At 52.1% G+C, this 27,729-nt stretch overlaps 1 protein-coding gene across 8 annotated transcripts in view; it reads right to left on the bottom strand.

The window, feature by feature from the left end:
• Positions 1–2,953: 2,953 nt before the first annotated feature.
• The window catches only part of CHST15 (carbohydrate sulfotransferase 15), a 79,205-nt gene continuing 54,429 nt past the window's right edge, over positions 2,954–27,729 (bottom strand). For 6 of the 8 annotated variants that reach the window (XM_037011189.2, XM_073240167.1, XM_017676202.3 and 3 more), the window contains exons 6-8: positions 14,490–14,646; positions 6,888–7,035; positions 2,954–5,209 (exon numbers count right to left, since the gene is read on the bottom strand). In XM_037011189.2, the coding sequence (XP_036867084.2) occupies positions 5,019–5,209; positions 6,888–7,035; positions 14,490–14,646 (496 nt within the window). In that variant the 3' untranslated portion in view covers positions 2,954–5,018. Of the gene's footprint in view, positions 5,210–6,887; positions 7,036–14,489; positions 14,647–21,364; positions 23,538–23,883; positions 24,051–27,729 lie in introns of those variants that run through there. The other 2 variants (XM_037011191.2, XR_012132977.1) reach the window with 2 other exon arrangements.

Genomic DNA, 27,729 nt, shown 5'->3' with positions numbered 1-27,729 from the left:
TGGCCTCGCAGTGTGGCTTTGGGGAAGCCATGAGGCTCAGGGAGGCCTGGATTCAGCCTTGCCAGCCTTATCCTTCTAGATCTGGCCAGGGCCTACCTCTGGGGGCCATTCAGAGCAGGCAGGGCTGAAGGCGCCCACCAGAAAGCCCCAGGGGCCCCAATGCTCCCCGTGCCATGCTCCTAGCAAGGTGTCCTCCACCGTGGGAGAGGAGGCCCCCTTCCCTTCTCTTTTGTGTCTGGCTCAGTGCCAGCCACCCACTGGGAGACCAGCAGTGCTATCCACCATGGAGTAGACTAATCCCACTCCTGGCCTTACCCTGCTTGCGACAGTAAAGAGCTCAGGCGCCAGCCTGCTGTCCCTTGAGGGCCTGCTACCGCTGCTGAGACACCACCATTTCCGCCTCTGTGTTCAGTCCTCAGCCCGTGCAGGCTCAGGGCACAGCCCTTCAGAACCGAGGATGGCACACAGTTCTCTGCCCTTCTCTGCCCTCAAGACCTGAGCAGCAGTGGGTTGGCCAAGGAGGAGACACTTGGGGAGCAGGAGAGCTGGCCAGGGCAGGAGGGCAGGGCCAGAGGCTCAGGCCATCAGGCCGCAGGGACAGTAGGAGCCACAGAGCTGAGCCCAGCTTGGGGCCATCAGGCAGGACTGATGAAAGTGAGGATGGAGGTCAACCTTCCAAAGCCATCCCTGGAGCAGGAGGCTGGGGCTGCAGAGGTCACGGGACCCCGAGGCTCTCTCAGGGACCACAAAGCATTCTAACTATTTTTGCAGCTTTCACAAGCTGCTCCCTTTGAAGCATGACTAACTTGAAAACAGCTGAACTTCAGAAACTCAAAACTGCCCATGTGACTGATGTGGGTCTCCTGGGGAACTGAGAGCTTAACTTAAAAAAAAAAAAAAAACCTTTATAAGCACTCAAAAATCACTTCTGCCCAGAGCTGGAGAAATCGTTCTCAAGGGGGCACTTAGCTGACTTGGGAAACACAAAAGAATGACGTGCAATCTGAATTTGGGAGAAAGGTGGTTCTTCCTGGCTCACCTCGCCCCCTGTCCTGCTCACTCCAGGCACAGGGCCATGTCTGGATAGGAAGATGTGCCATCTCAGAACAGACACGCAGGGCGGCTCAGTCCTCTGCTGGGCAGCCGCATGCCCACTCAGACCTGCTTGGGCCTCACAGGCACAGCAGTGAGGCATGGGCAGGGGGCACCCACTCCATCCCTTCACTGCTTGACCAGCTCACTGGACCACACTCCTATGATCAGCTGAATATGGCCCCAGAAGAAGTCCATGACCCAATCCCTGGAATCTGGAAACACGTTACCCCACATGGCAAAGGGGCTTTGCAGATGTGACCCTGAGATGGGGAGAAGAACCTGAGTCATCAGGGGGGCCCAGAGCAATCACCGGGGTCTTTCCAAAAGGCAGGATAGGGACACTGAGGGGCCATATGGCCAGGGAACCAGAGTCAGAGAAAGATTTGAAGATGCTCCCCTTTGAAGATGGAGGAAGGGGCCACAAGCCAAGAAATGCAGGAAACCTCTTGAAGCAAGGAACACGTTCTCCCCTAGAGCCTCCAGCAGAGACAAGCCCTGCCCACACCTTGACTTCAGCCCCGTGAAACTAACTTTGGCCTTCTGACCTCCAGAACTGTAAGATATTAAACCCATGTTATTTTAAGCCATTAAGTTTGTGGTAATTTGCTACAGCAGCCACAGGACACTAATATGGCTCCCCAGAGCCAACGGCCGCTCCCACCTCTGCAGCCTCCCCCACTCCAGGACCGTGAGATGGTTCTCTCTTGGCTGCTCTGTGGGAAGCCTTGCCGGCGAGGTTCTTGGAAGGTGAGGTCTTCCTGCAAGTCTCAACAGGTCAAGTGGCTGCCCACAGGGTAAAGATTTTTGGAGCAACAGAAAAACACCCACTCACACACACAGTACCTCTCTCCCTGCTGGACGCCTGGAATTCCTCCGCCAGGAGCATGGCTGTTGCTTTAATTCCCAAATGGGATCGTTCAGGGGAAGGTTTATATTAAGGCATAGGTGATCCTCATCAGAATTTTCCAAGTGCTGGTTCCTGAGTAGGGGGTGGGTGTCCACAGCAGAGAGGATTCTGGAAAGGCTCCCGGAAGACGGAGTTAATCAGCTCTTCAGACTTCCTGTCTGTCCTGCCCCCGTTTCCCACCCACCCCCTTTCTCCTTGGAAGCACGGTATTTTCTCTGCTGGGCAAAGCTGTTCCCGGCCCTGTCATCAAAGACTGGAGTCTTCCTTGTTTCCAGGTTTGGACTCACCAGTCCCCCTTCCCACCACATACCACTGTGGGGGGCAGCGCTGGGAGAGAGGTTCTCCCAGGGTGGGCTTTCCAGAACTGGGGGATCCACCTGTGATTCACACTGTCCCCAGGATGGCCCAGGCTCCCAGAACCCCAAAGCTGAGACAATCCGTCTCCACTCTTGGGCTTGCCCCACCCCAAATGCAGCCAGGGAACCCTGAGTGTCTAGTAATAATGCCACGCACCCAGGGACCCCGGGGCTCTCAAGCTCACAGGCCCCAGGGCCCAGGCAGGCTACGGGCATGAGGAGGCAGCTGCATTGAAAGTAGCCTATCGGGAGTAGCAGGGCCTGTGGTCCCCAGACCTCCAAATACAAATGTCTGAAGACAAGGGTAGGCTTTGTGTGATCAGGGTGGGGCCGTGCCTCCCTGACTCAGGCCCAGAGGGGCCTCACGTGGGGAGTCCTTGGTCATGTCTGAGCCCTTCTCTCTCTCACCTGTCACCATGTGTGGGAGGTAGGTCCCCTCCATAGTGAGCACAGGGCATGCAGATTAGGCAGTGAACTGCCTCCAGGACTCATTCACGGACAGCAGACACCGAGAACCTGAAATGAGTGCTTACGGCGGCGTGGAAGGGCAGGCACGCCCAGTGGCGTGGAAGGGCAGGCACTCCCACGGACCAGACTTAGGGTCCACATTTAATTATGTTAAATATGAATAAAAGTACAGCATACATGTGGCTCACTTCACATACCTTACACGACTAAGGGAGTACAATTTAATACAATCCAATACACGGCTTTGGGGAACACAAAGGAACTTCAACACCAGGTCATGAGAAATGCTCCATTTTGCTTTGGTTTCAGGTGACAGGCTGTAGGGCCACCGCTTGAGAACAGCACCGATGCCGTCAACAAGAACCAGGCCTCGAATGAGAGAGCAAGGTGACAGACGTGCCCTTTGGAGGAAAGGCCCCTTGGGAGAAAGTGTGTCCAGATGGCCCTGATGGGCACAGAAGGGATGGGCCTGCACAGAGAAAAGACTTGTATGATGCACCAAGTAATATTGGAAACAATACCTTCAGTAATACTTCTGTAAGAAGCAGAATTACACTACATGTTATTCACATGCATAGAGTGCATAAGAAAAATCCTTTGTGATAGTTACAGTTGGGGTGGAACTGCAAAACATGTACTGAAATGGTGAGTTAGTTGGCAGAGAAATTAATCCATGACAGGGTTGCATCCAGAGCAGAGGAGCCTCATAAGCAACAGAACTAAAGGATCCCACTCAGAAAATGCACCCAACACACATACACACACTCTGTACTGCCAATAAATACACACACACACACTTAAGTGATATCTCCCTACAGCACCCTTGTGCTCAGGTCAGATTTCCCTTCTGGCTGCTGTTCCAAGTGTCGGCTACAGAGAAAGAGGGGACTGTCCCTGAAAATGGGTGTGTTCAGGACACACAGCTCATTCAGTAGCAGAAACAGGCCGGTTGTGCCAGTACTGAGAGCCCTGTGCACGCCTTCCGGTGAGCTGTGCATCCATCTCTGATGGCAGAGAGACAGCAGTGCGGGGGGGCAGTGGGGCACATCCTCACACCCACGAGACAGTGGTATGCAGGCACTTGCGCTTTCCGCCTTTGGTGGACAGGACCTTCACTGAGAGCTTGGGTTCACACACTTCCTTTGTCAACACTAGAGTGTAAGCTCCGCTGGGGAGTCCCTGCAGTGGTGTGCCATGTGGGCCCCACTGTCTCATCCATCTTTCTCCATCACCTCCAAGAAATGACAAGACCATTTGCCCATCCATTGGTCAAGTGAGGTGCCAGAAAGTTCCATTAAGAATCTCAGCATGCCACGTTTGGCCCAAGTATTGCTCATGCACTGTGTTTCTGAATCAGCACGTCTTGTAGTTTGTGAACTGAGTAAGGGCCTCTGACCACACGTGGTAGGGAATGTGAGCAGTAAGCTCATTCCAGGGCATTCCACGTCAGAGCAATGAGGCCTTATCAGCGACGAGAACCAAAACTTGGAACACCGTCTGGTTCTGATGACCTTGTGTGCATGAGGGCCTGAGTCACCTAGATTTTCCAGGAAGTGTGCAAGTCCTTACGTTGCTCAGTCTGCATTCACAGCAAAAATTTCCCTTCCAATTATAAACTGAATTTATAGTCTGATTATAAACTGAATAAACTCTTGAGAAAACATCTAAAGAGGCAGAAAAGAGAGCTACAGCTTGTGAAATGCAGAAAGTGGTTTGTTTCAAACCCATTCATTTTCTGTTAAACAGAAGCAAAGTCCTCGAGATCAGGCTGGAAGGAGGTCCAGAACAGTGTTTCAAAACTGAACAGAAGTGTAAACTCCAGGAAGCCCCACAGCCTTCCGCATATTCGATTGGTTCCCAGAGCTGTCAACCCCAGACTGATGCCTCCCTCGGCGCCAGCCCAGCACCCCCTGGCCTCAACCCAGGAGCTCTGGGGCTGAAGGGAATTCTTCCGGAAGTGGAGTTTCTGATGGCCTGGGATGGAGGAGCTGTGTGATGGGTCAAGGCCAGGCTGTTTAACATCACAAAGGAAATTCTGAAATGGTCACAACAGACGTGAACCCAGGGGGTTACAGAAGACTGGAATCTCTGGGTTTGCTCTATGTTGTGAGTAAAAGGGTTCCCCACGGAGAGGTGTTTGACATCACAGTAATAATGGACAACGGGCCATGCTGGCAGTCAGAGCTCAGCCCTCACGTCTTCTTCCATGCAAACGCCTCATCGGCGAGAAGCTGCGCCAGCCTGGCATTGAAAGGTCTATAGAAGTCCTGCAGAATCCGCTGTGTGACTGGCCACATGGGCCCCAGGTTCCGGTCCTCGGGGCGCCGTGTATTGGATGCGGGACTCCTGGTCATCAAGGCCTCTTGTTTCTCACTTAAGGGCCCTGGAATACAAGGAGAAGGATCCCATGAGGCGGGAGGCATGGCAGGAGGCCAAAGGAACTGTGCGAACATCCCAGCCACGCTCCATGTTAAGACAGGAGTTAGGAACACGTTCGGGGATTAAGATTCTGCAGCCAGAGCCCTTTCGGGGTTGCCAAGGGCAGTATAATACAGCAGAGACTGTAGCCCGGTGTTCAGCGCTGGCCCTTGGAAGCGCAGCTGGAACCTATGATGTGGCCCCACCTCCTGCTGTCATTTCCAGCTGCCTGCAAGGGCCTGACTCCCACGGCCATCGGCCTGCCCTGGGTAACTGTGTGACCTGCCAGACACAGTCCATCCACTCTGAGTTTCCCGCTAACCAGCCCCCTGGAATTCTGCCACTGCCACTTCCACTATGCACAGATGGTACAAAGGGCCCTGTGGCTGGGCCATATTTTACTGTGTGTGTCATGCTGTGAAGTGGCCATGGGGAGAGGAGAAGATGCTGCATGTGCCTAGAGACCCCACCGCGTGAGCCTCCACTGTCAGCAAGATTATCAGTGGGCAGACGCCCCAGGAATGGGCCAGCGGGTGATGCCACCTCCATCCCCTGCCCTCTGGACGGTAAGCTTCTCCCTGGCTGAACCCACCAGACATTGCTCTAGGCCACCTGGCCCCAGGCTCTCAGGACGTGGCCAGTGCTGAGCCCGTATGCAGAAAACCACACCCAGTGTCCTTGGGTTATGCAAAATAAAAGAAACAGAATAGTCCTACTGCCAATCATGGGGACTGAAAACCAGCTCATTAACGTGGCAGAGTCTACCGGTAGTCAAATCAGAGAAAAATGGTTCCAGACTTTAGAAGGAAAAGTAATCACACCCCATCATATTACTCATTTTCCAAAAAAAGGAGAAAGAAAATCAAAGGGTAAGGAGGTTCCTGAGTCCCAGTGGTGGGCAAACAGGTTTCAAGAAATATTCAATTAATAAAATTCCCAGGCATAATAATTAGGCAGGGCCTCAGGGGGTGTCCTGGGAAAGAAGAGCTCTGCTTCCGCCTTTCAAGCAGTCCCTGGCTGTCCCACCCACACGCGCGGTCCTCCATGCCTGCCTGTGTGCCTCTCCCGGATGTCCCCAGCCAGCGACAGACTCCCCAGAGGCCCGGGAGCAGCTACCAGCTGCCAAAACCCAGCCCCAGGGCTCTGCCTCCAGGGATCCCCAACAAACCTGAGACGATGCAACAACCTGTCCACACCTCGTCCAAGCCCTGTTCCAGTCACCCCTGACATCCTGCCCATCCTCAAGGCCTGGCTCACAGACCTTTCCTTCCATGAAGCCTTCCATGATTCCTTCAGGAGCTTGGGCCCCAAGTTATGTGTATGAACCTATTGTGAGGATGCAAAGCTTCCCCCACATCACTCCACCAGTTACCTGGCTACTGGAGCCGTGGCTGCCCCTTCTCCCTCCACTGGACTGTAATCTCCCAGATGAGAGGCCATCTCTTCCTCCCCACGGACCCCTCTCTACACTGAGCACAAGGCCCTGAGTGTAGCTGGTCTTGGCAGAGGTAATGAATTGGCCCCCCCAGCTCGGCCTGTACCCATAGGCTCACAGAGTGTGTGCATGACTCGGTGAGCGTGCCAAGAGCCAGCCACAGCGGTGCTGATGCCAGCTCTGTGCATCTCCAGCCCAACATTCATACCGAGGTTGAGAAACCGGAAGACCCTGTGCATGGTGGACTTGACATTGGACGCGTGGTCTTCCAGGCGAAGGATGAGGAACTGATCTTTGTTAAAAACTGCCAGCCAGTCCAGAAGATACACGGCATACAGGCCGACCTGGAGCCTCACCTAGGGCCAAAGAAGTCAGGCATTATTTCAGGAGGAATTCCCCCAACACAGTGAGCACAGTGCTCAAAGTGGCATGCATTGTGAACCAGCACAGAGGAGCTGTCCCAGCACACAGCCACCTTCTGAAGTTGGGTTTTAAATGCCATGTAGCCTTGCTTCATGAATGAGGGATTTTGCACTACCTGTACAAAGGGTTCCCACACTTAGGGTCGGGTTAAATCCTCCCAACAACCCTGTAGGTAGCTCCCTGACACATTTCATAGTGAGGACTTGGTGAAGGAAGAGGCCAAGGTTACACCCACCAGTGGTGTGAATGTTCTTTGCACAATATTCTGCCTGTGTCTGCTCCTATGCCCAGCACATACCAGCTGTGAAAAACACCCGCGAATGCCTGGGAGACAAGCCAGGTGAGTGCGCCAGTGCATGCCTGGTACCATGTGGGCGTCCATGACCATGAAGGTATGACTACATCTGAATATAAGCAGTGCTGTGCAGAACCATCTCTCTCCACCTACATGTGTCCAGGGTCCTCATCCTTCTGTACCTTCTTCCATGCCAAGCTGCGAGCTTGTCTGGTGAAGTAATGACCTTCCCAAAGAGAGGCCTGCCTCTGTCCTTGGCCCCTGGGAGGTGACCTCTGAGCTACTGTCGGATAGAGGGCCTTTGCTTGCCTGGGGTATCTGGTCACTGGACAGTCTAACAGGGGGAGTTATGATGGGACTTCGGGCCATGTGGTATCAGCCTGACCTCAGGTCAGCCATAGAAGTAGTAGGTGATTAAGCCCCAGTAAATACCCTGGACACCAAAGGCTTTGGTTGGCAATAGTCTGTGTCATCACACAAGCTTCTCCCTTCGGCCGATGATACTGTCCTTTCTCTGTTGTAAACCATAACCATGCATTTAATAGTCTTCAGTGTGTTCTGTGATTGCTTCCAATGAATGATTGAACCTAAGTGGTTTTGGGGATCCCCCAACTTGCAAATGATGTCAAAGTGAGAGTGGCCTTGGGGACTACTTCCTTTAACTTCCCAGTTGGCCCTAAACTCTTGGCAAAGCACCAAAAAAAGAACAGGCCCTTCTCCCTTCAGCCCGGAGTGCCCTGCTCCAGTGCTCCTGCTTCTGGCCCCCACGCTCCCTGCGTTGTGGGGACCCTGCTCCATTTCCTGTCTGCCTCTCTGCGGTCTCCCCAAAGAGTTCTCCTCTCCCACCTCTGCCTACAGAGTGTGCATGTGACTCGGTGAGCTGGCCAAGAGCCAGCCACCGTGGTGCTGGCTCCAGTGCAAAGTGGCCTATTCCCTATGCACAGGCCCATCAGTGCCTGTCTGGACATTGTCACGGCCTCCTCACAGGTGCTCCCTTCTCTAGTCTTCTGACGCCCATCCTCTGCCCTGCCACAGTGTGAGTTTCCAACCTACAGCCTGACCAGACCCCCTCTCCAGTCCCCCAGCTCTCCACTTGGGCCAAGTCCCGGTGGGGCGGGAACTCCCAGCCCAGCCCCAGCACACGGAGCGCCTCCTCTGAGCCTCAGCTCTTTAGGCTTCCCCTCCCAGCTCGACCTTGAGCACCTGGGGGGCAGGAACCACGGCTCTCACATCAGACCCTGCACACAAAACCCCGTGCCAGGCGCTCACACATTTCTCTGGGGAAATTGCTGAGCACGGTGGTAACAGCAAGACAATGAAACAGTTTGACAGAATACATGCAGACGCTAACTAGTTTCATCTCTCACTGTCCTTTTCCCATTTCATTATTTTTCTGATCATGTAGGAGGATGTGGAGGAAGAGAAACAATTGGAGGGGATAAGCTGTCTCCAAAATTCATTAGCTGTCTCCAGCACCCCAAGGCTGTGGCTGCCTTACATGCCAGCTCGTAAAGCGGACCTCGAGCCGGGCCGGAGCTGAAGAGAAAAGGCGCTGCTGCCAGCCTCCGAAATAAACATCTGCGCCGCCTCCGACACAGACCAGCCACCAGGAGGACGTCACCTTGTGAAGGCATCGGCCTCATGGAGTGTTTCAGTTCCCACAGGCTGGCAGGCCAGGCCTCCCAGGGGGGACAAGCCTGACGAGGTCTCTCTCTTCCAGAGAAGCTGCCTGGGCTACTCAGGAAGTTTCTAAAAGGAAAGAGGCTGGTGTGTGTGGTAGCATGGGGCGGCGGGGGTGGGTAGGTAGGGGGCGGGTGTTAAAGTAGCTGCAGCCAGTCCCTGACTTGTCCAGGAGTGACAGACTGCTCCTCTGAAAGTTTGTTTGCCCACCAAGGGGGCACCCCTCACTGCCCCCAGTACGGGATGGAGACCTGCTGGCTGAGGTCTCCTGCAGCGGGGCCTTCCTTCTCCGAGGGCCCAGGGGAGGCTGCCACAGACTGGAGGGGGCTCTGCAGGGGAAGAGAGGAGGGGAAGGCCCTCTGCTCCCCCACCACGCCCTCTTCTGACCCACTCCAGCCCTGTACCTCCCAGCCCCACCCCCACCCCCTTATAGTCAAGGAAAGTTCTAGTCCCCTCGAGGGACAGTTTCTGGTGCAAAGGTCACCATTGAAACTGTGCACCATTAAGACAAACCTGAGAGTGGCCGGCTTAGAATCATTTTTCCTTATCTTTCCCCAGTACGTGCCAGAGAACTGAAATGGAGTGAACATAAAATGGGCATTTAGGGGAAATGCCTGGTAGATTTACAATTAGAAGACATTGGGGCTGAGAGAACTTTTGAGGTTGTCTTCTCCAGCCGACTTTTGATGGAAAACCAGGGTGGGGGGCCTGCCAGGGTCAGCTGGGAGCATCTGCTGGAGCAGGTTGCCGAAGCCAGGCCCCCACACTGGGGCTTGTACCCCATGAGTCTCTTCATTCCCCATTAGGAGTTTAGGTGGAACTCCCATTCATTCATTCATTCTATATATATAGGTCTAGTACAAGGTGCATCCCAGGACCCCGCTATGCACTGCAGATGTGTAGCTATGTAATAGACGTGGCCCCTGGCCTCAAGGAGGCAATGGAGCTCAGCTGGTGAAGAAACAAATTATCTGTACTTGCCAATTGTGATACATGTGTGGAGAAAGGACCAGGGTGCAGAGAGAGAATGGAAGGTCAGACTAAAGTAAGACTCAAAATATGAGAAGCCCTCGAGAACCAGGAGACTTGTGTCCCAGGAAAGGAAACACAAAGAGGCTCTAGAAACATGTTCTCCAACCCGAGAACAACACACCCACCTGGAGAACTGTTAAAAAGACTGATGGGCCCACACCCAGCATTCCCGATTCTAGGCCTGGGGTGCAGCCTGAGAGTTTGTATTCCTAACAAGTTCCCAGGCGAGGATACTGCTGGCCCAGGGTCCACATTCTGCAAAGCCCTGCTCTAAGGCAAGAGGTTGGCCCCCTCTGAGGACCTAAGAAGACAGAGTGTGGCTGGAGAGCAGCGATGGAGAGGGAGGTGGTGGACAGGTGGGCAGGGCCGGTTCCTGCACACGGTGCTACAGGAAGGCAGTGAATGTCTGAAGCGGGTTAGTGCCAGGATCCCATTTATATTTGAAAAAGCTCATCCCCTCTGGTTAGGTTTGGGCTGTAATTCACACTGGAGGGAATTGTGCTTCTTTCATCCCAGAATTAAAGACTCACCCCAAGGCAGGGGTTTTGCTTACTCCTGACTGCTTGGCTCTCTTGGCGGTGCAGGAGCTCCAGGAACTGGAGATGTCAGGTGCCCTGCACTGAGGTGGCCCATGCACAGATCCTGTCCCTGGGGAGTCTCACTCTGACCAGAGGTGCCTGCTAAGCTTCCGCCTTGCCATCCTCAGCAACACATGGAATGAATTAAAAAGCACAAGCCTCCTGCTGGTTCAAAACTTTGCGTTTAGGAGCCATCTAGGTGGGGAAAGTAGAAACACCACGAATTTCAGAGGCTATGGGACCCGGGATTGAACACTGAGCCTGCCTGTTACTAGTGCCAGGGTTCTGGGTTGGAGAGTTCACCCCTGTGAGCATCAGTGCCCTCATCTGTGAAATGGGCATGGATCTAGGGGAACTTTCAGGACTGAATGACATGATGCATTGAAAGAGATTAAGACCGTGCCCGGCACCGAGTCAGTAATGCACAAATGTTAGAGCCAACCCCTCTCTCATTGACGATGGTTGTGAGAACTTTTTTGATCAGGAAAATGTTCCAGCATACACAAAAGTGGACACTTCCAATGACACCCATGAACTTATCACCAGGTCTCAACATTTCAATGTTTGCAGTGGGAATGCCAACAGGGAAGCTGGGAGGGGTGGGGGGGAAACCCTTTCTTCTCTGCGGGAGGAAATGACTGTGGAAATCCTGGCTCCTGGAAACTCATTTAAAGACAGGGGAGGTGTCCACCCAGCTTGCTTTGGCCCCTTTGGCCCTGACAATGATGACGAGGATGTGCTGGGTTGTGCAAAGTGCCTGGTAGGACACAGACGCACATTCCTATCAGACATGCACTCCTCCATGACAGAAGCACAATTTAAAGCTATTGAAATTGCACCTCCAGCCCTGCTTCGCCTGCCCATCCAGACCCACCCAGCTTAGGTCAGTTCCTCACAGGAGGCCCCAGGAGTAAAGCCCATGCCCATCTCATTCCAGAGCCTTTGATAGATAATCTCCTAGAGAGAGCTCAGCTCAGCAGGAACAGGGCCCTGGACACTACTGTTCCAGCTCCTCCTGAGGCCCAACAGTTGGACACGTCACCTGGCTGCTCACTGTCCCCACCTGCTGGTGGTGACATGGATTCCCACCCCCACCCTCCCTCTTCCAGGTCGCCCCAGGGCTGGGGTTACTTCCAGCAGTGAGCTCAGGGTTGAGCCCAAAGTGGGCTCCCAGTGTAAGCTCACGGAAATGGGTTGAGACTCTACTGTAAATGAGGCCCATCCCCACTTCACGCCACCCCTACAATTCAGGAAACATCTCTGGGAAGTGGCTCTTCCCTCCTGCAGGCCCTGTATAGATGACCCTCAATCAGAGCCATAAACAACAATAATGATAAGCAACAGCTAAAGGCAAGGGCCACTGTGGGTCGGTACTGCATGTGGTGTGCCAGCCAGAAAACCCACACACATCCCTCCTGGCCCGCCTGAATCTGAGCATTTGCTTGTCCTCGCCACTCCTGTTTCTAGAAACCACCGCTGCTCTCACCCTGACTCAGCCACCAGTTGTCTGCAGCACCCTCATCCCTCCCCCACACCGTCCCCCTCCCCATGCCCCATCCCAGCTCCGCCAGTTGCCTTGTACACTGGCATCTTTTTAAAACGCACACTTGCCATAACTCTTTTCTGTTCAACTCTCCCATGGGGGACCGTCTCCCTCAGGATGAAACCCAGACATCTGAGGCCCCAAGTTCCATGCTGCCCCGTGTACCTCCCTCCTACCAGCCCGTCACCTGCAGAAGCACACGCGCTGCCCCTGGCTACCGCAGGCACACACAGTGCTGCCCCTCAGCCTGAGCCCGTGGCTTCCTCCACTGGACACATCACTACTTCCACTTCCCCAGTCAACTCGTCCTTTTGGCCCCAGCCCAGATGTTAGTTAGCTCTTCTAGGAAGTCCCCCTGATGCCCCATTCTCAGGTGGCTTCTGTGGGGGCCACAGCTCTGCCCTAGCCTCCATGTCACTCTCCCTGCTAGGGCTGGGGCTGCCCTGGGGCACAGTGCCTGTCCTCCCAGTGCTGTGGAGCCAGAGCCATGCATGGACACAGTGGGATGCATGAACACATGCAGAGGAGGGCAGAACAGGCTGCCTCAAAATATATCGCTGGCATAAGGATTATTTTGAGCTGATGGCAATCAAGAAAATTAAAAAGATACATGAAAAACTCTCTGCCCTCCCATGTGCCTAAAAGCAGAACATAAATTTGTAAGAGAGCCCCTCCTCCCCTCTCTACCAGGAAGGATGGAAGTTCATCACCAGATATAACTCTACACCCTTATCAGCCTGGAGACGGCACAGAGGATCTGACATAACAAACCTTGCGAAGACTAGCCCTTATCTACCAATAGTTCCCCCATATATTTGCCTTCCCACATTTTGCCACCCTAGAAATGCAAAGCCCTTTTCCTTTGTCTTGTCCATTCTCTGTAAATGTATTGTTCTCTTGCTAAGATGCTCTAGAAACCCAGGTTCTAACCACCCCTGATTACTCACTGTTGACTGCTCCTGCATGTTACGTGCAACATACATGTTAATAAACGGGTTTGTCTTACTCCTGTGAATCTGTCTTTTGTCAGTCTAATTCACAGGGTCCCAGCCAACAAACCTAAGATAGGGAGAGCAGAAGGATTATTTTTTCCTCCCTTACACATTTATGAAGTACCACTCTCCGATCCTTACAACAGCCTGTAAGGCAGTGTAATGACCCTATTTTATGATGAAGCAATTGAGTCTCAGAGAAGCTAAGACAACTGGCCAGAATCACACAGGTAGTAAATTCCCACGCTGAGAACCGAACCAAAAGCATGCCCAGCTCAAGGCAGGGTCTTCTGCCCCACGCTGCGGGCAGAGTCTGCGTTTATCTGTGCCCTGCGTGCATCTTTCCTACCCAACCATTAACTCCAGCAGGACAGCCTGGAACCCTACCTGCGCCTCTGTGCATCCTGCTAGAGCTAGCGCCCCGCCTGCCCGGTAAAATGCCCTTGATAACAAGGAAGAGGGAGTCCTGAAACCTCATGACCTTGAACCTCACACACCTGGGGGGTTCCCAGCCTCCACCTCAAGCAGCCAGCTCTGTGCTGCCTTACCACGTGACATGTTCGGCAGGACAAGGCTTGTGAGCCACACTCCGCCGCAGATGACAGACAGGATTAGCTACGGAGTGGAAGGCTTCCTCCCTCCCCAAAGCTGCTGAAAAGGCACTTAAAGCGACCCGAGCGCCGTGCTGCGGAAAACCGTGGCTTCGCTAAAACCTGCTGAATTCACCACTAACAGCTTCCTTTGCATAAAAAAAGGCAAGAAACTATAGCTCTAGCCCTGAAGGCAAACTAGGAAAAGAAAAGTGGAGATCAATGGAAAACACTTTTCCATTTGAGATGCTGCTGAAGAAACCCTGAGAAGTCAACTGGCAGATAATTTTTTAAACCAACAAAATAATCCACCATCAGAGAGAATGCTTAAGACAGTTTGAGACGGGTCCTCGCATCTGCCAATCCTAATCGCAGGGTGTGCTTCTGGAGCCTCACTAAATGGTGCCCCTCTGCATGCTCTGGCAGAGGGAGGAGAGAGCATTGTCAACAGGGAAGAAAGCAGGGTGCCAGCTGAAAAGGACCCTCCGTTTTTACAGTTTTTACACGCATGGGGATTTGCTTTTGCATCAGCCACTGCTCAGAGGCATGGGGGAGGCATCTGCACAGTAAAACGCCTCTCCGTCTCTATGCTAAAATTGCCACCCACACTGCCACAGGCATAACCCCCCGACCCCAGCGGCCCTTCGGTGAGGGGCCGGTCTTTCCGGGGCACGCACAGGCATGGCATTGTTGAGGGTGTTGTTGTAGACGCAGGCCCGCAACGTAGAATCGAGCACGCAGTTTTCAAACAGCTGCAGGGCTTCGGCCACTTTCTCATGGAAGTCGTCAGCAGATTTATTCGAACTTGCAAAGTAGAGATAGTCTGAGTACAACCTGTGAACGAAAGAGGGGGTGTCTTTACCACCGGAGAATGTGAAATCACGCTGTCTGGGTGACAATGAAGATGATCATGCAGTTTACATTACATTACTGAAACACTACCATTTCTCTCTGGCCCCTTGCAGGAAAGCCACCTCCCTCCCTCCCTCCAGGTCTCTCCCCGCCACCCTGGCGTCACAAGGGCCACCACGCTCTCCTGGACTCAGATGTGTCTCCACTGGCCCCAGATGAACCCGTTGTTTTGTTCTTTCTAGTCACTCCAGGCTGCAGCTCTGTTTTCACAGTAACAGTGAGCTCCCGAACACCGGATCACAAAAACCATACAACAGCGAAGACGGGCCATGAACATTTTATGCTTCTGCCTCCTCTCTCCTCGATCAGGGGCAACAATAAAAGGGACATCTGTTGACAGCTCTTGCAACACTGCAGTTCCACACGAAACCCGGGCCCTTTGTACACATGCTCAGAACATCCGAAAATTTCCCAATGTGTAGGGATCCATTTTTTAATAAAAGTTAAAAAACATCCCCACATGCCTGCACACACCTGTACACGTCTCTGCTTGCCCAGATGTTGGGAATGTTAGAGAGATAGAAGCGAACAGCCGGGGGAGGGGAAGATAAGGTTCAAAGTTAAAAAACCCAGACTCTGTCCAAGTAGGGCATCCCATGGAAGACAGCAAAGGCTTTGCAGGGAGGTAACTTCCTTGCCCACTGGGGTCATGCCAAACCGTTCCTAACCCAAGCCCCGCGTGGGCACAAGCAAACTGGACTAAGAACTGCCCAAACCACGGTGGGACCGGACGTGTGCACTGAGAGGGATGGCTACGTAGATGGACCTGTCAATCAAATAATCCCACCTTGTCAATCAAAGAGGCGCCTCTTGACCAGAATATAATCTAAAGGCCTCCCGCCTAATGGTCAGGGGCCTTTATCTGCCTTGACTGCCACACTCCACCCTTAGAGTGAATTTAAATAAAACTTTCCCTCTGCTTTGCTACCACGTCTTTGCCTTTCAAATCTTTGTTATCGCGGGACAAGGACTGAGAAGATCGAAGTCAGCCCAATAACACAAACACAGGGATCTGGCCACACAGACACCCCACCACCACCACCACCCCCTCCGTGCAGGCAGCAATGTGTTCATACTGCAACCGACAGTATCTCTCCTCGACCAAACTTCACTTTGCATCTCTGAACCTTCTTCCCAGACAGGCCTCCAGTTCCAGACTTCATGTCTACCTTTGTACTGCCCAGTTTTAGCAAGAATCCTGCTAACAAGTCGGTGTAGCCAGAATCCCCCACCCTCAACATCTGATCACTCTCAGTTACCTGATGGGGTCCTCACTGCCCCCCACCCACCAGGTGAGATGCTTGATCAGCCCCCATCCCCAAGCCCCTCAGACTTTCATCAAGAACTGGGTAAGGTCGGGGCTGCCAGACTCCCCCCCGACCCGTGATGTCTCCTGGTAATTTCCCCCCACCGAGCCCCACTCCTCCTTGGCTATAGTCCCCACTCCTCCCTGCTGTACTGGGAGCTGAGCCCAATCTCTCTCCCCTCAAGGCAGCAATCCCTGCACCCATCAGGAAGGTCCTGAATAAAGTCTGCCTTACCTTTTTTAACAAGTGTCATGAATAAGTTTTTCTTTTCTTCTTGTTTTTAAAATAAACCCTCTAGAAATATATTTTACTGGACTTTCAACATTATAGATTAATATTTTTAAACCATGGGATATTTCTTTCAAACAAATGAGACATAAAAAAAGAAGTTATAACAGTACAATAAGTGCACTTTTCCCTTAAAGTCTCTGTCCTGAATTTCTTCAGCGGCCCTAACTTCCAGTCCTACTCCCCAAAGGGGACCTTTGTGATCAGTTTCTTATAGATGCTTCCAGAAATTTTCTGTGCATACTCAAGCATATATCTGCATATATTATATTTTTTAAAACATAGATGGTCTCAGATTATATCAGATGGAATCAGATCATATCTCCATTTATCATGGCATTTTTATAATGGTTTATGTTTAGAGAATTCTGAGCATCCATCAAAGCAGATAAGCCTGTCTTCTGCCTTTTCAGTGCACACCTCCATGACCAACACCCTTCACTTGCAGGACCGCCAGCTGCTGGGGGAAGGGGGATTAGGCCCCTGGCTCCAGGGAAACACATTCCTCTCTCCTCTCAGCTCTGTACTTTCTATTTCTCCAGCCTCTTCACTCATTCTAGTGAAGCCACTCAGGAAATCTTATTACCTCCCATATATCTGGGCATTTTACTCCTGCACTGCCAACAGCACCCAGTGCTTCCACTGTCCCCAACCCCCAGACACAGTGACTCCTATGAGCCGCAGCATCCTAGTTGTACAGGTCAGCTGCAAAAGCTCCTTCTCCAGTACCCCTCACCTCGAATGTGGTCAGATGCAGAGATTTATTAATAACATAAGCATGGCTACCTAGGGACCAGCTCTTCACCTCTGCCACTCGGCACAGCACCTTCCACACAGCCCTTTAGAATTCATCCACAGCCAATGTCCACAGAGGAAACCTCTGAGAAGTCCTGACATGTTTGGGATCTGCCCACATTGTCTAGAATCCCCCCACACACTGGAATGGACACGTTTTGTAGGTCTCAGCCTGGTCAGGCACTCTCCAAAAGGACTTGCTTACAGACCTATCATCTGTCATGAGAGATGCCTGGTGCCTGGTGAGTAGATTCTCCCCCAGATCCACACTTGCCCAAGGACATTCCCTAGGATGACAATATATTCACCTATTACTGATGTCTCCCAACATCAGCTGTCCATCAAGACTGGAACATAGCACCTGTCACTGAAGGGTCAGTCACAGTACAACCTAAAAGGCTGGCTGAACGATTAATGCCAAAGTGAAATTTGCACGGACCTCAAAGTGCAATTCGGCTTTAAGTGCCGAGGGGTACCACGTACCAATGGGGCTGATGGGCTGCCCAGCCTGGCTCACACATTTCTTATCAATCCTATTGACATGATGGCTCAGCCCAAGAAACTGTGACCACAAAACGTAACAGATGCCTTTGAAATTGTCATTAAAACCTGTAACAGAAAATCCACGTCCAGAGTTCTTCCCATGGCTCCCACGGAACTAACCAAACTCTTTGGTGGAACTGGAATTCATGTCACATACATGACTGCCTAAAATCCTAGCCATTGGTTCAAGCTTTCTGTACTGAGGGTTTGTTTTGTGGCAATAGCATATCTTGTAGACATTTGACTCATAAATAAAGCAAGAGCCCCTAAACCTGCCTCAATTTTAAATCCAAAGTAGCTTCATAGAGAATCTGCAGATTCTATACAATTATTTAGAGATCAAGAGGTAATCCTGGGAGACAAACTGGAATGTGCCCACCACTCTGGCCAGGCTCGCCCAGCCACGCTCCGGTGGGGCTACAGTCTGAAATGAACTCAGGACCTCACTTCCTGCAAGTCAGGTTCAAGCCTTTTAGAACCAGGCTGGCCCACTTTCTCCACAGGGTAAAGGGGTGGGGGGTGGGCCCTCCGTGGGCCCTCCCCCCTCCCCCCTCCCCTCATTCCCTCCCAGGACCATGGATCTGCCCTCAGCATGGGTGGTGGTGGGGATTCTCAAGAGCCCACATACATGCACGGACATGTTTCTGTAAGGACAGGCCCTTCATGTCTGCTTTGTCAGTGAACATCTGAGTAGGGACTTTATTCATTGTAAGGAATAGCCATCCCCTCCCGTTTGGATTCTGTGGATCCCCCAAAAGATATGTCCAAGTCCTAAACCCCAGGACCTGTGAATGGGATCTTACTTGGAAATAGGGTCTCTGCAGATGTAATTATGTTGAAGATCTTGAGATGAGGTCATCCTGGATTTCAGGTGGGTCCTAACTCCAGTGTCTGGTGTCCTTATAAGAAGAGGAGAGGACACAGGCACAGAGAGAAGGCCACGTGAGGACAGGCAGAGGTCGGGGGGCCACTGCCAAGAGGCGAGGCACACGCAGGAGGGTGGGCCACCACCAGCCGCTGGGAGAGGGACCTGGACCAGGACCCCCGGGGAGACCCCTGAAGGAAGCAGCCTTGCTGACACTTGGCTTTCAAACTCCTGGTTCCAATGCCAGAGAATATATTTCTGTTGTTTTAACCGCCCCCAGTTTGTGGTACTTTGTTACAACAGCACTAGGAAACTGCTACAGAGGCTAAACCCAATTCCCAGGAAGACTGAGTTGCTATTTCTGCCAGCACCTCTCTCGTACCCTGCGACCTTGGGAAGTGACCTGAGAGTGCAGCAGCCAATGGCCATGTGGTCAGCTTTCCCACAGGGGAACAAGCAGGCGGCAAAAGCAAAACATGAGCTCTTACTTTCAGGGGAACACTGGGTCCCTCCAGAGAATTAGACCAATGCTTCATAAGAATGTCTACAATAAACAATGCCTTGATTTCCCCACAACTGCTCTCTGGGGAAAAAGTCAAGTAATGGCCTTGGATGAGTGAAAGCCACTTGGAAGGGTTAGAGGCATTCAAAAAATGTTGAAAAGGACAGCAAATGTGTCAAGAATAAGTCTCCAAATGGATCTCAAAAAGCCAGAGCAGGCACCTCATGTAACAAGTTGAAATGTGAAGAGATAAACTAAAACATCCACATTTTACTCTTTAAAATAAACTGTATAATGACTAAGGAGGGGGAAGTAGTCAATAGGGAAAATACACAAGGGGTTTAGCTGACATAGGCTCATAATGAATTACTGCAGAACTGCAGGGACACTGAGGCAACCTTAGGATGCATGCACGGAGGTGTGGCATTGAGAATATGGGAGGGTGTCACTCTGCTCCACCCTGGCAGGTCAGGGTTCCAAAGGACATTTGCCTTCAGTACTAGGTGTTGGGCAAGGAGCTGTTCTATCCGATGAAGCGAGACTTAGCAGGAAGGATGCCAGCTTCAAAGGCTAAAAAGCTCTCCTGAGCTGGGAGGAGACCTGCCCCCTACTTTTGAAGGGTTGACCAGTGGGTAGAAGGTTCAAGAAGAAAGACTAGTTTGATTCAAGGGAAAATGTCTCCAGCTGGGGCCACGCAGCACGCATAGTGACTCCAGCACAGAAGTAGCTGAGGCTGGCGGGGATGAGCGCTCCCCTCTGAGTGAGGGCATGCTGACCCTGACACCCGGCCAGCCCCGGGTTTTAGGACTGCCAAGCCCCTTCCTGCTGAACCACCTAATTTTCTTTCTCTTAAACCATCCCAAACAGATGGGTGTTACATTTGGCCAGAACTGTTTCCAACAGCAATTCCAAATATAAGTCCAAATTCATTCCAGGCCTTCTGTGCGGCTGTCATTTTGGAAGGCTGCTGGGGCAGCCCTGGGACGGAGGGCCTGCACTCTCGAGGTGCTGCTCAACTGCTCTCTGTGCAGCACAGGGGTCCTGGGACCCCAATACTGCAGAGAGGGGGCATGGGAGTAGCTGTGTGTTGGGGGCTTCCTCAGCCTGGTGCCCCTGGAAGAGATCATGCCTCTCCCCATGGGGACATTGGAGTGCCATGGGGGCCATCATGAGGCCCCACCGTGTAAAATCTGGACAGCTCCCTCAAGGCACTGCTGAGTTGATTCAACGACACTGGCGGGGTGCTGCTGTGAGCTTAAGCAAGCAGAGTGGGTGTACCGATCAGAGAAATGGGCAGCCACCACTCCGTGGGCTGCTCTAGGAGGCCAGGCTCCCCTGCGTGCTGTAGGGCTTTGGCTTTTGTAATCTTCTCCTTTCTGTCCCCGACTCGGCCGCTAGTGGCTGCTGAGCGCCACCACCCAGCAGGCCCCGGGTGAGGCACCGGAGCACACTCTGGCTCTGTGTCCGCCCTCACAGCCCTCCTACAAGAACCCTGCTGACTGTCATCATTCTGTGTCAGGAGCAGACATAGCGTTCGGGGAGCTTCCAAGGTCACTCAGCCTAGCAGGCTTTGCGGCTGGGGCCCAAACAAACTCAGGGTTGCCTGACCCCAAAGCCCACTGACCCAGCAGGACTTGACCCCTGGCCTCACATTTTAGGGACAGCCAAATCAACGGCTGACTAGAGGAGGGTGCTGGGCTTTGGTCGTTTTGACGTTTTTATTATTTTAGGTGCAGAGTGATTTGGAAGCAGAAGTCAATTCTGTTACAGGACTACCTAAGTGACAGGAGACTGAGAGGCAATCACACTGCATAATAAATAGAGCAGCTAACAGACTTTCAGGATGAACACAAGGAACTTCACTGCCACGATCAAGAGAAGCAGATCCGTTTACGGAGCATCAAGGTGGGCATCTAGAAATTACTGCGACAACAAATAGGTGTTCAGTATTTATGACCATTTCATACTCCTTGTGTGATCTTTTATCACTGGAAGATGCTAACACTCACTGGTTATTGCAATAGCCTGCTCAATTTTAAGTTTTAGTTCTTTAAAGGTGAGGTGCTTGCTACCAGCGTCCCTCCATGTGCACAGCTCTCCAAGCTCCCGCTCCAGCATCACTAGTTCCTAGACCTCACCCTGTAGCTGGCTTCCCCTCCCTTTGTAGTATTTTTGTTCAAACTATTTTTAAATCAAGACACAGTCCACATACCATAAAATTTACCCTTTCAAAGTGAACAATTCAGTAGCTTTTTATATATGCATGAAATTATGTCACCACCACCACTACCTAATTCTAGAACATTCTCACCACCTCAAAATGTGACTATTGGTTTTAACCTGTCAATTCCCAGAGGGGTTCACGTCAGAAGTCACTTGGGTGCCAGGCTCAGCTCAGCCACCTCGTTCTCGGAAGCCCTGAGGTACGCCATCTCGGATACTGCTCCAGACATCAGACATCTCGGAGACAAGGCTGCAGGAAAAGATCTGGGGCAGGTGCTGAGGGGGTGGACAGCTGGGAGCAGCTGACGGCTCCTGGGCTGGCTCCCCCTAGGCATGCTGGCCCGCCCGCCCTGTGCTCCTAGAGCACCTGTCAGAAAGACTCTCACTGACACATGTGGACAGCCACATTCCTCCACCAGGAGGCCCCAAGAGGTTGGTACACTCATGTCCTCCGGTTCAGCGCCTGCTCCATGACAGCACGGTTCTGTGGCCAGCCGGAGGGTCCTAATACACGTGATCCCAAAAACAAAAGCCACAGCAGCCTCCCATTATCCTCCATTGGCTGCTCCCAGATTCAAATCATTGATCAACAACTTCCTGGCCTCTGATATGGTGCCATGAGTAACGATTATGTGTATTTTCCTACAAGGCAAGAAAATCCATTTAATGTCCCTGGGAAGGAGGCCCTTTCGTCCCACTGAATCACAAATGGAATATCTCATCACCAGGAACAAGGAGCAGGACTGGCCGGGCAGCTCACTGGGAGGAAATGTCTGGAGTCACCTTAGGTTGTCCACGCAGATGACACTGATGAGTGTCACCTGATGTCTGTCAGATAAGAACACCCAGGTTTGGGCCTAAAAATGTGCACGTGGATGCAAAGCTTCCTGGTCACTGGGGCCGGCTGAGTGGGGTCTTCTCTTCCCCTTGAGGGGGGGCAGCGTTCTGGGCCCACCTCTGTTTCTTCCAGGGCATCTGATCACGGGTCCCTGTAAATGGTCATGGAGTGGAAGGCAGGAGCCCGGTATGGTTATCTACAACCCCAGTAGAGCTTACGAAGCACTCCCACGCCTTGTCTCCAGGTGCGGACAGGAAGGCACACACGGATCAGAGCATCGTCCCTCGTGGAGGCAGCAGCAGAGCCAGCCCTACAAGCCAGGCCGGGGCCTCACTGCGGAACAATGCCCGCTGACCCCAAGGGCTGGCTGGGAGGTCAGATGTGCTTCCAACCCACCGACCCCCCTAATCACAGGACCCTGAACTCCAGCTGGTGGCCCAGGGTCCACACTAAGTGCCCCCCACCCTGGTCCAGTCAGCATACATCGAACCTCATGATCTCTGTGGACTGAGAAACAAAGCGCTCTTCTCCCTGGTGGCCCTGGCTACACGGAACCGCCCTATGCAAACAACCCATGTGGGAACACTCTGGACTGCCAATGACTCTATAAACATTTCCCCAAAAATAACCAGTGTTGAACACCCGGGAATTTGTAGCATGATGGTTTTTATCCCACCAGTAACTGAGTTGTGGCCCTCACCAGGTTACTCCTGAACAGCCTTCAGAGAACAATCTCACAAAGGCCCGAGCTGTCCCGGCCCGGGCTCGGCCATCTCTCCTGCCCTGTGGCCAAACCCCTTGCCGCTGGGTGGCTCACAGCTCAGCCGCTGACAGTGACCTCATGCCACTTTCAGGGCCCATGGAAAGGTGTGTCAGTGCCACTCAGACAGGCAGCTTCTAGAAGCAAAATTCCTGAATTCACCAGGAAATGAATGGGCAGCTCAGAGATACTGCCCCACAGTCTTCCTCAAGGCAACTGCTCATAATTCATCCTTCAGGGTCTTAAGACAAAGGTGAGAATGCTGAAGGGAAGGTGGGAAGGTGCAAAATCCATCTGTGGCTGTGGCTGTTGACTTTTATACCCAGTGGCATCTGTCCCTGCTCCATCTCTTGTCCACAAGGAAATTTTCCTAATGTCCTTTTGAGATATACACATTGACTAACTCAATGATTAAGCCTGCTTTTTAATCTTCACGCAAATCTGTTACAAAGAAAACATCATGTGACACAGAGTGCCTGCTCTCCTCTTCTGCCTAAGAGCCCATCTAGGGTACTACATTGGTGCTTCCAGGGACCTGGAGAAGAGGGGCTTTGGGGGGAGGTTTTCAGCAGAGGCTGAGTAGCAAGAGAAATTCCCATCTCCAGGCAGAGGTCTCCAGCAATTCAAAAGCACCAGTCGGCTCAGCTCCCCACTCTCCCAGCTGGTTGTTGCAGAGATGGGCATCTTGCTCCCTGATGTGCAGGTAAATGAATGAGGCTGAGTCCAGGCTTAGGCACCCGCAAAGTCTGGGGTTCATGCTGCTGACAGAGCTTTGCAGAAGTGGGGAGTCACACCACTGATGGCGCAGTCCCATCCCTCTCAGGAGCAGCCCTCCATGGGGAAGACCTGCCCTATCCAGGGTTACGCCTCCCCAGGGCAGACAGGGTGGACAGGAGATGCCTCACTGGGGACAACTCTGAAGGGCTGTCTGGGTGCACAGCCACTATTCCCTCTGCCTGTCCTGCCCCATCACTTCACCCCAAGAAGCGCACACGCCTCACCTGTGAACACGTCACCACAGCCCTCTCACCTGCTCACCAAGTTCAGACGAGGCAATGCCTGAGAAGAGCTGAGCGCAGAGCCAGGCCGGAGGACCTGCTTGGTTAATGCGAGGTCGCTTAACTGGGGCTGTCCCCCGACTCTGACTGGATGTGGGCTCCACTAGGGCAGACGGGAGTGTTTTCTCTCCAATGCGTGTATCACACCTAGCCAATCAAGGGTGCTCAATTAGTGCTCAGCGAGTGAGGAAAAGAGTGCTCAGCCTGGTTATTACAATTATCTGCTACTGTTATGACCTAATAGTAATAGCTAATAATTACATAATATTTCCGTTTGACCATCACTGTTTAAGTATTTTCTGTATAGTAAATCATTAAGTCACAACCCTAGTGGTAGGATGATTTCCATCCATTTCATTGATGAGGTAATGAAGCACAGAGAGGTTAAGCAACTTTTCTGAGGTCACAGAGCCAGTGAGTGGCAGAGCTAGGGCTGCAGTGCAGAGGTCCCCAGAGGCTGTGTCTCCAACACCGTGATCCTGGTTCACAGCTCACCACCCACGTACTCACCACCCATTCTGCAGGTGGAACGAAATCCATGAACCAGGATTCCTGTCCGAAGGCTCAGTACCATGCGTTCCTCTCCATCCGACAGACATGTGAGTGGATGTGTTTCATTCACGGCCTCCTTCCTTCCACTCTCAGTGTATTGTTATAAAGAGATTAATTATTTAACCAGTGTGGACTGGTTAAATAATCAGTTTACATAAGCAGGTAAAGAAAACAATGCTCCAGTTTCGAATGCGCAAGGCCTTTGGATCAAAATCAAGTTAACCCTTTTAGCTGAATTCTCCTTCCTGTTTGACTCATCATCATAAAATGTGTAAACCAAACGTTCCTGCCATGGTTGTTTCTGTACATTACATGAAGATGACACGCACAATTAAACCCCAAATACAGAGACGGGAAGATCCTTCACGGATGGTACCGGCCCCCTCTCCCAATGCCTCTTGCATGAACTATGACAGAGAGGTCAGCACTTCCAGCCATTGTTCACATTCAACAGGGACTGTACCTGCCTCTGAATGAAGAGACAGACAATGAGCTGTCTCACAAATGAAGAGACTTGAGCTAATGTGACATGTGTTGAAAAGAACAATCTTTTCCACTTAACCAAATTAAATGAAGAAAAATTCTACTTGTAATTGGTGGCTTCTTTTTAATTAACTGGGCCAATTTAGCCTAGGAATGTTTCCCTTTTTTATACTGCCCTATCTCTTCTGTAGAAAAACTTGTAACATGACTTCCTGGCTGGACCTTTCAGCCACAAGAACCACGCCATGTACTTTCCACTGTTCCAGAAAAAAAAAAAATGGACTTACCCTTTGTATCTTTCTCTGGAAACTGAGAAGTGATTGATCTGATTTTTCTTACAATTTCATTTTTAAACCCCTAAACTTGGATCAATTCTAGAAACAAAGGCTAAATATGAATCTAAAAGTGAAAATAAAAATCCACCCCCACCCCCTCTCCCAGCCAATTTGTAGAAATAAAAGAACAATTTGGTCCAATCCTACCAGCCGCAGGCACCCAGGGAAACTCCCACCCAAAGAAGGGCAAGGTCACAGGGTGACTGAAGCAGCCTAATGGCCCAGGACTCAGTCAGATTAATGAGGACTTGAGTTCCAAGTGTTTATATCCTCAAAAATGACCTAAACACCCAATGTTTAATCATCCTTGCTGGCTTGAATGGGGAACAAGCCAGACATTTCAGATAGGCCATGAGCCACGGAGTTTCCAGAAAGAAGAAATTCCTATTACTTATTTTTAATAAATGTTTAAAAAGCAATGCAACAGCTGCTACTGTCAGTAACCCATACAGAAAATATGCACATGAACACACACTCCTTTGTGCACATGAACGCCCTATGCTGGACCTGCTGTCACACTGGTTAGTACTTTCCTGGCTGCAAGGCTGGGGCAGTTTCCTGGAGGATCAGATGGGGGAACTCAGAGAGCAGGTGTGGTAGGTGCTCCTAGGATGGCCCCACGGATCCCTTCTTCTTGGTATTCGTGCCCTGTGATCTCCTCTTGAGCGTAGCCTGGACCTCATGACTTGCTTCCAACCCATAGAATATGGGCAAAGGTGCTGGACTGTCACCCTCCTGTTCAGATTACAAGAGATGGTGACTTCTGACTTGCCTGCTGACTCTCCCTTGCTGGCTTTGACTCTCTCATGCTGGCGAGGCCCAGCGTCAAGGCACTGAGGATGCCTGTAGCCAACAGCCCTTCACGAACTGAATTCTGCCAACAGCCACATAGACTTGGAGGGAGATCCTTCCCAGTCAAGCCTTCATTTGAGATGCAGCCCTGGTAACACTTCCACTGTAGCCTTGGGGGAGACCCTGGCGAGCAGGGCTCAGTGAAACTGTAAGAAACTGAGAGATGTTCAAGCTGCTAAGGCTCAGGCTGCTTTGTTACACAGCAGTGCATGACTCAGCCAGCAAGACTGACACAGGCTGCCTCCCTGGCATCCTGCCCTTCTCAGCATCCCTACATCCATCACAACCATCAATGCCTCACTTCTCTGAAAAAGTGCCAGCTCCCGGGGGTCAGGCCCGGATTGGCCTCCACTGCACACCAATGTGTACGTGCTCAGTACCAGCACAGCGCTTGACACATGCCTGGGGCTCAGTAAGGGTTTGAATTGGTGAGCTATTTCTGTTAAGGTGAGAGCCAGAAAGGTAAGAGACTTCACTTTCAGTTCCTCAGATAAATAAAGTATTTGTTTCTTAAAAAAGAAGAGAAGAAATATGGTGACTACTTGAGATGGCCGTCGGGTCTGAGAGGCAAGTGGGTGGAGCCTGCTCCTGGCTCAGCTGTCAGACCCTGGGCAGCACCACTACCCTCTTTGCTCACGGGCTCACCTTGCAGTGCTCATGTCCTCAGAAGTGGGCCAGAACTGCAGCAGGGAAGGGACACATGCAGGGAAGCGGACTCGGCTCTCCAACAAGGGACCTGTGCTCTTTACCTTTGTTCTCATTGTTCTCTCTACTTAGAATCCTTCTTCCCCTTGACCACCTTCCTGCTTTGTTTACTTGGCCAACTCTTACTCATCTTTCAAAACCCAGCCTGGCATCTGCTCCTTCAGAACAGCCTTTCTGGACGTCCCTGCTGGAGCTCACTCCCTCTTCTGTGCTTACCCTCCCTCTTGGCTCTGACGGAATCCACAGACCACAGCAACCCCGGCAATGCCTGTCTCACAACCAGCCCCGTGCTCCCCAACCCTAGAGCCTAGGACAGAGCTGGCACAGACACAGACTGGTTCCTGCCTTTGTGCCCAGGGAGCAACAAAAGGTCCATTTTCACTGTCTTGACCCTCCATCGTGGCCTTCCTCAGAATGAGGAGCCGTGGAGATGCAGCAGGAGGACATTCAGTGAGCAGAAAGCACACTCGCGAGAGAACGTTCCAGCCCTGTGCGCTGAGGCCGGGCAGCCTCGGGGAGGGAGGGGAGCAGCTGGGAAACACCTCGGAGGGCAGCGAGGGGTCACTCAGTCTCCAAGCCTTTACCTTCCAGGCGGACAGGTATGTCATCATGTCTACATGAAAGCACCACTGGCTTGTGCCAACTGTTGTCAAACCAAGGGCCTCCAGCCCACTCCACGAGCAAAAGGGCCAAGCTCCAGCCTCCAAAGTGTGGGGACGGGCGTGTAAGACAGGAGGGCAGCTCCCATGGCCTGAGAACTCAAGCGGGTGGGTTCCTGAGGCTGCAGGGAGCACAGAACCAGCGAGCCATGACCCATGGGGTACAGTGTACCCCACACACAGTACCAGGAGGGTGGGGTGGGACACAGGGAGTGATCCAGGTCTCCTCTGACCAGGTCG

The sequence above is a fragment of the Manis javanica genome, chromosome 7, assembly GCF_040802235.1.
Source record: "Manis javanica isolate MJ-LG chromosome 7, MJ_LKY, whole genome shotgun sequence".
Taxonomy (NCBI): Eukaryota; Metazoa; Chordata; class Mammalia; order Pholidota; family Manidae; genus Manis; species Manis javanica.
The sequence above is the reverse complement of the archived record's forward strand: the minus strand, read 5'-3'. Positions and strand labels throughout refer to the sequence as shown.